Source organism: Ahaetulla prasina, chromosome 2, assembly GCF_028640845.1.
Source record: "Ahaetulla prasina isolate Xishuangbanna chromosome 2, ASM2864084v1, whole genome shotgun sequence".
NCBI classification, from domain to species: Eukaryota; Metazoa; Chordata; class Lepidosauria; order Squamata; family Colubridae; genus Ahaetulla; species Ahaetulla prasina.
In genome coordinates this window covers 20473870-20486446 of record NC_080540.1, presented here as the reverse complement: position 1 = coordinate 20486446, position 12577 = coordinate 20473870, and the positions used below count along the sequence as shown (strand labels likewise).

Here is a 12577-nt window from a genome sequence, read left to right as displayed (position 1 = left end):
GTTTATGAAATGGCATCTCAAAAATCTGGAGTCCAAAAATGCAAGGAAAAACTAGAAAGATGATGAGATTAATAAAAAGGGACGCAAAAGCTTTTTCCAATGTGAGACAGCTTTATTTTCGCCATGTGGACGTCACATACCAGTACTTAATTTGTGAAGGATGGGGCGCGGAGGGATGGGGCGCATGCTGGGGGACCAAGCCCACACACACGAGGGGCATGTGGAGGGGGGGCTGAACGCGCATGCACGGGGGGGGGAGGGGGCTCATATTAGTCTTGTTCCAGTACTTAATAATCCTCTCCGCAGCCCTGTCCCCTGTGTGGGTTTCAACTCCCAGAATTCCCTAGCCAACGAAGTCAATTGTTTGAAACAATGTTCATTGATTCATTTTTTTCGTTCACTCTGTATGTTTGCAGACCGAAATGGTTCCTGGCAGCTCACAGCCACAAAAGTATTGAAAAAACAAAAACAAAATACAGTAAACAAAAACAAAACAAAGTAAAAAAAAGTTACAATGAATGTAGCTGCATTTTAAGGATGAAAGTGCATACTAGCATCACTTCCCCTTTCTGAGGTCCAGCAAAATAATTCTGTTTTGATTGACCCTTTGAATGAATTATTGCTGGCCTGATCTCTAGGTTGTTAAGTACCCAAATGGGCTGTCCTGCAGATCTCACCTCATGTGACCTGTCACTTTCTTATCTGGGATGGATTGGTTGGTTTCACCTCCACCCTGAGAAGATTCTGCAGAAAAACTTTTTATGAACATCTTCTGACACCCAAGACTGTAATAGCTGGACAGTAGAGAGATAATAAAATGAAACGGCTCATCCTGGAAAACAGAAACCAAATACTTCAGCACAGATTCTTTACACCAGGGGTGTCAACTTTCATTGACGGCTGCATCAGGGTTGTGTTTGACCTCGGAGAATGGTGGTGGTTGGGAAGGGAGCGTGACGGGTGTGTGTGGCCAGCTCAATGTCACTCATGTCGAGGGTACCTGTGGTGGCCAAGTGCTAAGGCAGGACTTCCCTCAGATCCTCCCTCCCTCATTATCTCCTTCCTTCCTTCCTTCCCTTTTTTCCTTCCCTCTTCCTTCTCTTTTCTTCTTCCTTCCCCTCTTTCCTTGTTTTTTTTTCTTTTCTCTTTCTCCTTTCCTGTCCCTTCTTCCATGCTCAAATGCAAAAGGGGAATCATTTCTTCTTTTGCTTTGTTAGCCCTCTACCAATGAAAATGGAGGCCGAACCCCGTTTTCGGCTGGGATGACCTCCTGCAACCCTCTGCCAGTGATAACAGAGCTGGGCGGGGGGGGGGGAGTTGCACACGGCCCTCCAGAGCTCCATTTTCGTTGGCAGAGGCACTGCAGGCTGGTCCTTTGCTGTTTTCAGGGCGAGATCTACAGTATATCACAGAGATGAGTACACCCCCTCACATTTTGTAAATATTTAAATATTTCATGTGAACACTGAAGAAATGACTCTTGGCTACAATGTAAAGTAGTGAGTGTACAGCTTGTATAACAGTGTAAATATGCTGTCCCCTCAAAATAATGCAACACGTAGCTCTTAATGTCTAAAGTAGCAGAGGCATTCTGCAGGCCGTTCCTTTGCTCTTTCCAGGGCAGCCCCATGGGCCAGATCTAATGTAAGCATCCTGCAGCCTTTGAGTTCGACACCCTTGCTTTACACCATTATTTTTCCTTTTCTACAATTCTGAGTGAGGCATCCTCCATTTCAGCCTTCATGGACTGAAATAGGTGCCCATCAGCAACTATTTGGATGATGGAGATCTTATTTCCTATCCAGCCACTTTCCATAGAGTTTAGCTTTAAAAAAAAGCAATTTTTTATATATAAAGGATTCAAAGAGAGAGCAAGAGCCCCTCCAGGAAGAAGATGGACGGTTAAGAAGTTTGATATATAATTAAATAAATAATAAAATTCAGAGCTACAGAGGTTTCTGATATTTGTATGTGACAAAGAGCCATTCTTGCTTCTCGGGGATGTAGTTCATCAGTCTGAAGCTTGCAAGTTGCAATGCAAGTTAGATTCCAAAATGCAATATACCAAGAATCTGAATTTTACTCATTCATTCAGAATTCCTTCACTCCCACTGACAAAACTCTTGCCAGGGCAAGTTAGGGTGATCCCATTTTTTTGGCTTTTTTTTTTCTTTTCCTATCTGCTATTTCCATGTAAAATTACCATCCCAGCTGTTTATTAAAACAATTTAATGTGCTTCATCCTGAAGGCTGGACCACCTTCAAGTGAGAGACAAAGACAAAGCCACAACTCAAAAAGCCTTGAAGAATGTTGTGAATGTAGCCAACTCCGGGTTGCTCAACAAATGATAGCCTTAGGTCAACACATGAGTTTGTTGATCACAGACAACAAGGAACACTGTCTACTCCCTTGGGTGAAATCAAAGTGTCAACATTCTTCAAACCATCCATTAAGCCTCTAATCCAATTAGGAAATAAAAGGAGGATTCTTTCTGATATATCCATGGAGATTTCTAGTAACCATTGCGGTTGAGGTTGTTTTTAATTCTGTCATACAAGCAGATTTCTTTCTTAAGAAATCAATCTTCTTAATGTCTTCATTCCTGTATTAATCATACTTATCAAGTTGGAAGGGGTCTCAGAGGCCATCTTATCCAACCTTCCATTCAGTGCAACACTTGGTAATGCAATTTGGACTGCTTTTGTTTGAAAATCTGCAGTGCTTCATGAGTCGATCATGCTTAATACCTCTTCATGAGTCGATCATGCTTAATACCTCTTCCCATCAGAAGATTCCTCCTAATATCTAACCTGAATATACTTTCCTCAAGTTTCAACTCACTTGTCAAACTGCAAAATGATTTCAGCTGAAGAAGCCATACTTATTTCTGATTTGTTTCTTGGTTGCCATTCAACCGTGTGGGGGGGGAGAATGGGAGGGGGGGACTCAGGAATGTGGTGCCTCAGCTGGCTGGCCAGAACATCTACTAGCCGGTGTGAGAACCAAGGTCATGTCAGCGGGAACCTACATCTGGACTGATTGGCCCATGTGCCCTGAGAGACAAAGGGGGGTGGGGAGGTCGTATTCTTTTAACTGTCCCTAGGCACTAATTTAGAATTTAGAGCTAGCTTTACCTTTCTAAGTGTTGATCTGATGTACTCAATAAAGGATCTCTTGAACTTCAACGAAGTATCGGAGTCCTGACTATCCTGAGTTCATTATCGGAATGATGGCATCACTAGTTGTAGTTCTGCCCTCCAGCCAACAAAGAACAAGTCTGTTCCTTCCTCTAGGGGGCACGATGGCTCAATGTTTTAAAGGTATTGAGCTTGAAACTGGAGCTGACGGCCTTTTTTTCAAGCTTCAGGACTCGTTCCTTCTTCCCTTCATTGATAGGGTGTAACGATTAGATAGATTAATTAAATGACTTATAGTCCAACCCACCCTGCCCAAGCAGGAGACTCTACACATCCCCGACAAATGTCAATCCAATCTCCCCAAATGCCTCTAGTGATGAAGCTCCCACAAATTCCAAAAGCAAGCTCTTCTATTGGTTGATTGTTCTGTCAGAAAATTTCTCCTTATTTCTAGGTTGAATCTCCCCTTGATCAGTTTCCATCCATTATTCCTTGTCTAGCCTTCAGATGCCTTGGAAAATAGCTTGACCCCTCTCCTCTCTGTGGCAGCCCCTCAAATATTGGAACACTGCTATTCTCCCTTGGTCCGTCTCTTCACTAGATTAGTCATGCCCAGTTCCTGCAACTGTTCATTGAATGTTTTAGCCTCCAGTCCCCTAATCATGCTGGTTGCTCTTCTCTGCACTTTTTCTAGCCTCAACATCTTTTTTAGTGTGGTGACCAAAACTGGATGCATTATTCTAGGTGTGGTCTTGCTAAGTTACTTACTTAGTAAGTACTACTTACTAAGTAGTATTCTATACTACTTTATAGAGTGGTATTAGTACCTCACTTGATCTTGATTGTATTCCTTTGTTAGTGCAGCTTAGGAGTGCACTGGCTTTTTTGGCTGCCGGCTGGCTCATATTTAACTGGTTGTCTACTAAGACTCCAAGATCCCTCTCAGAGTTACAGCTATTAAGCCTGGTTTCACCCAGTCTATATGTGTACTTTTGGTTTTTCTTGCCTAAGTGTAAGACTTTACATTCAACACCTGAGTGCACCAACTTCTGCCAACCTAGCAATTTGAAAGCAAGCAAATGGGAATTGATGAATAAGTACCACTTCAGTGGTGGGAAGATAACAGCTTTCTTTGGGTTTTTGCATATAGCCATGCTGGTCACATGACCAGAGAAATGTCTTTGGATAACACTGTCTCCCTCAGTTAAAACTCAGACACGACAGAACAGGGGAAAATGTTGAACATCATTAGGCCTAGGAGAGATCTCCTTTGCTCTCAACTCGGTATCTATCACCAGCTTGATATGGATCAGTTTATTTGTACAGTCAGTCAGTCATTCTCAGTTGCCACCTGTAGCCTGTATGACTATAATGAGAGATTTTGTTGAAGGTTTTGCTGAGGTCAAGGTACATTATATTCTGTACAATTAAGGTGGTAACTGTCCAGGAGATAAAGGTCTGCCTGGCCTAAATTTGTTGTGACAAACCCATGCTGGCTCTTGTTAACTTTTGCATTGCTATCCAGGTACACAAACACACTGTTGAATCATTCGTTCAAGGGCTTTGCCCACGTGCAATGTCAACTGAGAAATCTGTACTTTCCTAGATCATCCTCCTTCCATTTTTCTAAGACAAAAACATTTGCTGTCCAATGTCCTCAGCGCTCTGCTCCATCTCGTCCTTCCGGGCCGCTTTTAAGCATGCTCAAAAGAAGCCACCTCTTCATGTGGGAAGTCGGACAATGTCTGGACTAGTTCACTGGTACCCTGGGAGGTGATTTCTATCAGCTCTTCCAAAGTATCCCCCCTTCTTTTTCTTTGCCGGCAACGAAAATTACGCATCCTCTCTGCAGCAGTCAGGGGCCGAGGGCGCAGATTTGGCGCTGCAGGAACAAAGATCAAAAAGAGTGTTTAATTTAAAAAAAAAAGAGAGAGAGAAAGAGAGAGATGGAGCATTGTGGAGGCAAACATCAGTATCAGCGGGTATGCTTACAAAAGAATATCCATTGCCCTAAGAAATCCAAGTTTTATACCACGGTTGTCCCGTTTATGTGAAAGGAAGAGTGAGAAACTGGAACTCAAAAGTATTATTATTGAAATTGTACCGTTGCATATCAACATTTGCTTAGTGCAATCATGTTCTGTTGTCTGTAGGAGGAAGAGTTAGGCAGAGAATGCACACGCTGCTGCCCTGAATGATGCAATTTTACTCAAGTCTCTCTTACGAAATCTGACATTTATCTGATGATATTTCAAATACGACATTAAGTCACCTGCCTTTGTAGCCAAAAAAATTGAAAAGAAGACGCTTAGAAATCCTGAGGGCTGAAACAACACATTATACAAAACCCGTTTAAAGACACACGGCAAATCCAAGCAAAACTCACCAGTAACTGAGTCATTGGATGGCAAAGGATCGGTGGGAGTGCCAGGACCAATGCTACCATCCATGGAAATATCAGAATTTGCTGCTGGAGACGCCGCTTGGTTTTCCATGTTGACTTCGCTCTGCTGAGATCCCGGTTCGGGCAACAACAGACAGTCCCCGTCTGGCTCTTCAAAAGTCCCTTTGTCACTCTTGCCTACTGGGGATGGCTCAAAGGGGGCATCTTGCACTTCTCTATGCTCGCGATGCCGGCGGTCCACAGGAGGCCACAGGATCCTCCCTGAAAACCGTGGAACGACCAGATTTCGCTTGATGCAAAGAAATCGATTAAGTTCTTCGAAATAAGGCCACACGCGGCGTCCGTGGCGAGCGTTGCTGTTCCCATCCATTATCACTTTGAAGCCCCGTCGAAGGGCCTTTGCACGTTCGCGGCATTGCTCCCAATCCCTGTTGTAACCCCGGGCTCGCATTTCATCCGCTATCCACTGGAACTGTGCAACTGTGCGATAGTTTGATGCCAGGGCACTCTGCACCGCGTCATCACCCCACACCTGGATGAAGGCCCGAATCTCCTCATCAGTCCAAATAGGCTGGCGCCTTGATTTAGTGGCAGAGGAAGAGTCCTGCGAGGAAGCCGTCAGTGTGCCGTGATTCAGCATGGGCACGGTCTCTAGAAGGGTATCAGACATCATGGTGTGCTCCAGAGATGACACGGTGCTATTGGCATCAGGGAATTCTACAATGGTAGCAGGAAATGTTTCAACTGATTTGGATGCAGTAACAGGAGTGCTAGTGGGGAGGGTGCAACAAAGCTCCTAATGATAGAGTGCGGATAGAGACAGATGGGACACTCTCTACAATGCACTCTATGGTAATGCTGGCAAATCCCCCCCCCCCACTGAGACACTGCATCACACATAAATGTTACAAAAGACACACATCTCGCATCTTTGTTCCCACAAGTTGGCCTGCAAAGAAAGCATGTGTGACCGCAAGAAAATGACTCGGGGGTCTGCATATGGAAAAAAAAAAAAACAAGATCCCGACAATGGTGCAATGCGCGTGTCTAGCGTAATGTGTGAAGCAGGGTTAAAGTTCCATCCCTCCTTAACCTTCACTAGCCTAGCCCCTGACCAAAAATATATATTTAAGAAAATATATCACTGTTGCATAATATATTCCAATCACAAGGTTTCAGAGCAGATTTATAGACACGGCTGATTTAGTTTCATGGATTGACATGACATGCAAAACAACAATTACTCACCTGTGTAGCTGCCATCTGTTGAAATGTAGGCCCCTTAAGGAGAAAAGAAAAACAGACAAAATTAGAGGCAGTCATTTTCAGATGTCTTCACTGCAAGAGGAGTGCATTCATGGAAAAAAAATAATAAAGCTGAATTTCTGTACCCATTAAACCATGAGAATTGAAACTTGGCTTTTAAAAAAAAGATGAAAATCAGATTCTGAAGCTAGTATAGGAAGTTAGAATCCACCCCTCTCCTAGAAGAATGAAATATTTTAGAAAATATTAAAAATGGGAATAATATTATATTTCCCAGGATGAGAAATGGAGAAACATGTTTTAAAGACAAAGCAGCTCCCTGCAGCTTCCTGTCTCCCCCCACCTTTGTCAATGGGCCAGAGGCAGAAACTCACTCCCCACCTCCACCTTTGTCAATGGACCACCATCTGCAACACAATAGGACCCATCTAGCAACAGAAACTCACCACATGGCACCTGGGAAGATTACATCAGCCAGCAAGGCTAGCTAAGACCACCCATCCGACCCCCGACCCCCGAGTCTGACAACCAATCAGGATACTCTTCTTGTGCCCCAGGAAATTCAAAGCTCAGAGAAAGCATAAAGCCAGGGTGTGCACATTATCTCATCCTTTTTCTGTTCAGGAACTCAAGCCATGTGATCCTGACCACCATTAAACCATCTTTCCAATTAGTTTCCAGTGTCTTTTTCCCCACTTGGAACTGAACACGGATGGATGTTTTCTTCCAACACTAGGTTGAAACTACTTTGCATGCTAGCCCCCAGATACAGACAAGGTAATATTATGACTATGTAGGCTTCATTTCCCTTGTAAGTCACCTATGTGCCATAGAAGATTGATACAAATATACTAGTTTTCTTTTTTTTTTAAAAAGCACTTTTATGGGCCTAGTTGCCTGCCTCCTACAGACAATCTCTCTGCAGGTAGTCCTTGATTGTTTGTTTTTACAGCAGCCTGTTTTTAACAACAGTTCCACAGAAAAAGTGACACCATCCCCTCAGTTATACAATTGCTCGCATTTACGATGGTGGCAATTTGCAATCTCTCCAGCAAGCTTCTGACAAGTGAAGTCAATTGAGGAAGGTGAATTTGCTTAAAGACTCCATGGTTCACTTACTGACTACGTGATTTGCTTAAGAGCTGCAATGACTTACTCGATGGCCAGGATAAAAATGGTTATAAAATCAGGCCGTGTCCCATGATGACTCACTCAATGACCACAATGCTTAGCGACCAAAATTGTGGTCCCAACTGTGACTGTAATTCAAGATCTACCTGTACACCCTTTTTCCTCCCCAGCTGCTATCATCACTGTGTTTATCCCTTTGTCAAGACTGCACAAAAAAAGGATCAGGGCTTAAATAAAGCTAAAAACACACTGCAGGAAAATATCAGATAATGAAAGAAGAAATGTGCCTCTTTACAGCCAGTAGCTCCCATGTTTTAGCCTGAACTTCCTCAAGAATACAAGATCTACAATTTCCCCACTTGGAGCAAAACTAAAAACCATCCAGCTGGACCTTCAGCCAAGACACTGAGATAAATCTCACTTGCCCGGAGAGGCATTCAGAGATAAGAAAGCCAAGGGGCTGAGAAGAATAAGAGGGATCAAAATGAAAAAAGCCATGATCATCATCATCCCAGGACCTGCCTTAAAAAAACCCATCCTTCTCAGTGTGGTTCTCTAATTGCCGCTTTGTCTGAAATGGATGCCACTTACCTACTTATAAAGACTTATCCCTTCAGTGAGTTACTTTTAAAATGTTGGTAATAAGGACATAATCCTCTCTTCCCTCAAATACCTCTGTTTTATTATTTTTATTTTTTTCTTTGCAGGGAAAATATTCACTTCAGGTCTGGGAGGGGATGAAAGAACGGCAATGTAACAAAATAACTGTGTCAGAGTCAGGATGGGCAAACGGAGGCCCTGGAGCCTCAAATGATCTTTCAGCCAGTTTTACCTGTCTCTCCCCTACATATACCCCACCTCCCACCCCATCATACCTGCAAGAGTCAAAAATTCCAAAATTTTGTGGGAGGAATAGGAACGATAGTGTACAATCTCAAATTCAATGAATAGTCCAAAAAACTAGAAAAATGGAAAGTTCTTGCCCTTCTCATCTGCATGTGGCACTCCACCAGTTTTGCATCAGCAACCCAGCTCCCATAGACCTTTGATGTGTTGAGATTATCTAAAAGCTTCATTGTTTTTAAACTGGATTGCCCAGAATTGTACATAATGTTGAAAATGGATTCAACCAACCCAATACAATAGTGGAATTTTTACTTCTGTCTAACCCTTGAGCTGGCTCATTCAGGAAACAAGAACTACTTACTCTCTTGAAACACCTTCACTGTTAATAAAGTAGCAGGATCATGAAAGCCTACTAAAATATTTCTGCAGATTGATTTATACCTAGCATAATTAAGACAAAATTACTTGGATAAGGAAACAACACCAGACTTCATGTTCTCAGCCCCTCTGGATCTTCCATCCCAAATTCCTGTATACTTCTATTGAAGTAGCCTAAACCTGTCTTTGCTAATTTTGCAGCCACATCTTACTGCTAACTCATATTGAGTTTGTAATTAAATATTATTCATTAACTTGTTCAGAAACACAATTGTCACAGAATTTGTTTTTCCCTTCCAGGCATATTTTCCAGTTCCCAATTTTTGGGATACATTATTGAATGAAATGAGAATACACTCCTTTTTAACTTAAAAGAGCCAAAGGTCCCTGTGCTGATTTCCCGCTCAAATATTTAAAGGTACAGACAAGAATACATAACAGTCCCATAAAAAGAAGACCCAGTCATAGCATAGTGAATGCTACACTCGCTGCAACTGTGTCTATTGTAGTTCTTACAATTTTTTTTAAAGGAAGGGGTAATTTGGTCACAGTGACGGGTTTCACAACCAGGGCTATAAAAATTTGTTCAACATTCAAAATTACGATGATAATACCATGATAGAGAAGAGATCCTTACCCAGGGAAGCCACATCTTCTCCGTTTTCCTCCATGATCTCACTCGCTGCTGCTAAGGTCTCAAGATGAGTTCAGCCCCTGGAAAAGAGAAAGTCAGTTAACCCCCAATGCCCTAGCCACTAATGCAGCCATGGAACCTAGCAGACAAATTAATCAAGCTTCAACATGAAGAGGAACTCACACCCTTTGATTCAAATGCAAAAGCAGACAACATCGTGCTACATGAATGATGCCTCAAAAACCACACAGCTCACTTGGGGATACACCCCATGAGCATAGGGCATGACTGGGCTGCAACCGACACTGTGTCATGATTGTCAGCGGAGTGGCTGTCTGTTAGATTTAACTGCTAAATAAGTGGAATGGCTTGCCTTTGGAAGTTGAGGGTGCTCCAACACAGGAGGTTTTAAGAAGAGATTGTACAAGAATTTGTCTGTATGGGGTTTCCTGCTTGAGCAAGGGCTTGGACTAGAAGACCTCCAAAGTCCCTTCCAACTGTTATTTTGAGAGGCCCTGCAACAAAGTAATAAAAACATGTCAACCATGACCAATTCCTATAATTCTCCTAAGTAGATGGCAGCAGCAGGCTCTTTCAATTTCTCAAAAGGTTAATGCGGGTCAGACTTTCCTAGACTTGGATGAGAGAAAATACAGGACCAGATACTATACTGAGAAATAGGAAAAAAATCTTGAGAAAAGGAATTGGCCACCTATTTCCCTTGTGTTGTTAACAAAACTAAATAAACATATGGATGTAGTTAACCAAGATGTGAGCAAAATGTAGAGTTTTTAATCTCTCAATTTAGCCTCAATTTAGCCTGGGGTGAGGCAGCCAAGGCCCACCCAAGCCTCCCCTTCCCCCCCCTTCCCCCCCCCCGCAGCAGAGGACCCCCGCCCCTTCCCCCTCCCCAATTCCTAGGCCAGGCCGGCTCTCCTGGGCAGTAAAGCCATTTTGTTGCTTGTATCCTTACGATTTATATTGATATTGTTTCCTGATTGCTTATTTGTACTCTGTGACTATCATTAAGTGTTGTACTTTATGATTCTTGATGAACGTATCTTTTCTTTTATGTGCACTAAGAGCATATGCACCAAGGACAAATTCCTTGTGTGTCCAATCACACTTGGCCAATAAAAAATCCTATTTTTATTCTTCTATTCTATTCTCCTCGCCTTGTGGGTGAGCAGCCGGGCAGGGGGTCTGGAGAAGGAGGAGAAGTGGGGGGGATCCCATCTCTTCTGACCCGCCTGGCTGCTCTGTCCACCCTCCAGCCCCGCCGGGGCCTCCGAGCCCGACTCCCCTCCTCTGAACTCTGCCGGCCGGCCTCCACTCCCGCACCGCAGCCCTGACCTGCCCCCACCCCCAACCGTCCCCCTGCCCTGCCGTTTCGAGGGGGGGGGAGAGCGGCGGGTCTGGGACCCCAACGGAAGACCAACCCTCGTTCGCGATCTCCTCCGCCTAACCGGGGACCGATGAGGAGCCGATCGGAGCGGGATCCGGGGCCCCGGCCAGTCGCCTCGTCGGGCGGCCGCAAGAAGTGGCGCCGAGGCCTGACGGGCGGCGAGCAACCCCAATATGGTGGCCGACCAGCTGCGGAGACCGGATGTAGTCGGGGATGGAAGCTTCGGAACAAAGGAAGCGAGAGGAGGCGAGAGAGCGGAGAGGGCCGGGGGCGGGCGGGCAAGAAAACCGCCGCTTTCCTAGGTGCAGAGCCCCCTAGTGGTGGCGGTAGACACTCCGCTGCGCGAACACAGGAGAAGAAGGCCTTTCTTAGGGGGAAAGAAGATCCTAAAGATTAGGGAAAGGCAGCGTGTGCGTGTCTTGGCTGGCCTTAAAAGCTAAGCCGGTTCCGACTGGATAAATATTAAAATTTGAGAGGTCATTACAAAAATCCCAGGATTAGAATACTGACCAAGCTTGGCAAATTTAAGATGTGTGGATTTCAACTCCCAGAATTCCCTAGCCAATGAAGTCAATCGATTCATTGATTCATTTTTTTCGTTCGTTCGGTGTGCTACCAGACCGAAAAGTTTCCAGGCAGCTCAGAGGCACAAAACTATTTTTAAACAAAACCAAAATGCATGTTAAAAAAGTTACAATGAATGTAACCGCATTTTAAAGATGAAAATGCATACTAGTGTAAGAGCACTGAGGTCCAGCAAAATAATTCTGTTTTGATTGACCCTTTTAATGAATTATTGCTGGCCTGATCTTTAGGTTGTTGAGTACCCAAATGGGCTGTCCTGCAGATCTCACCTCATGTGACCTGTCACTTTCTGTCACTTTCTTAGGATTGTTTGGTTTCTTAGGATTGGTTGGTTTCACCTCCATCCTGAGAAGATTCTGCAGAAAAACTTTTTATAAACATCTTCTGAGGTTGAAACCAGACACCCAAGACTGTAACAGCTGGATAGTAGAGATAATAAAATGAAACTGCTCAACCTGAAAAACAGAAACCAAACTCTTCAGCACAGAGTTTTTACACCAGGGGTGTCAAACTCGATTTCATTGAGGGCCACATCAGGGTTGTGTTTGACCTGGGGAGGGGGCTGTGGGAAACGTGGCTGGGGTGTGTGTGTCCACTCAGGTCAGGGGTACCTGTGGTGGCCAAGCGCTAAGGCAGGACTTTCCTCAGACTTCCCTCCCTCTCATTATAAACTTCCTTCCTTCCTTCCTTCCTTCCTTCCTTCCTTCCTTCCTTCCTTCCTTCCTTCCTTCCTTCCTTCCTCCTTCTTTCCTTCCTGCCCTTCCTTTCTTTTTTCCTTCCCTCTTCATTC

The 12577-nt window shown here is 44.1% G+C and overlaps 1 protein-coding gene across 2 annotated transcripts; it reads right to left on the bottom strand.

The window, feature by feature from the left end:
- Positions 1 to 3342: 3342 nt before the first annotated feature.
- On the bottom strand, positions 3343 to 11436 carry MSANTD5 (Myb/SANT DNA binding domain containing 5). Of its 2 annotated transcripts, XM_058167583.1 has the most exons (6): positions 11237 to 11436; positions 10171 to 10312; positions 9801 to 9877; positions 6791 to 6823; positions 5525 to 6259; positions 3343 to 5020 (listed from the first exon to the last, which is right to left on the bottom strand). In XM_058167583.1, the coding sequence occupies exons 3-6, from the start codon at positions 9832 to 9834 to the stop codon at positions 4833 to 4835; spliced, it is 990 nt and encodes a 329-aa protein (XP_058023566.1). In that variant the 5' UTR covers positions 9835 to 9877; positions 10171 to 10312; positions 11237 to 11436; the 3' UTR covers positions 3343 to 4832. The 2 variants fall into 2 exon arrangements, with proteins under 2 accessions (XP_058023566.1, XP_058023567.1); XM_058167584.1 differs by lacking the exon at positions 10171 to 10312.
- Between the last annotated feature and the right edge of the window lie 1141 nt (positions 11437 to 12577).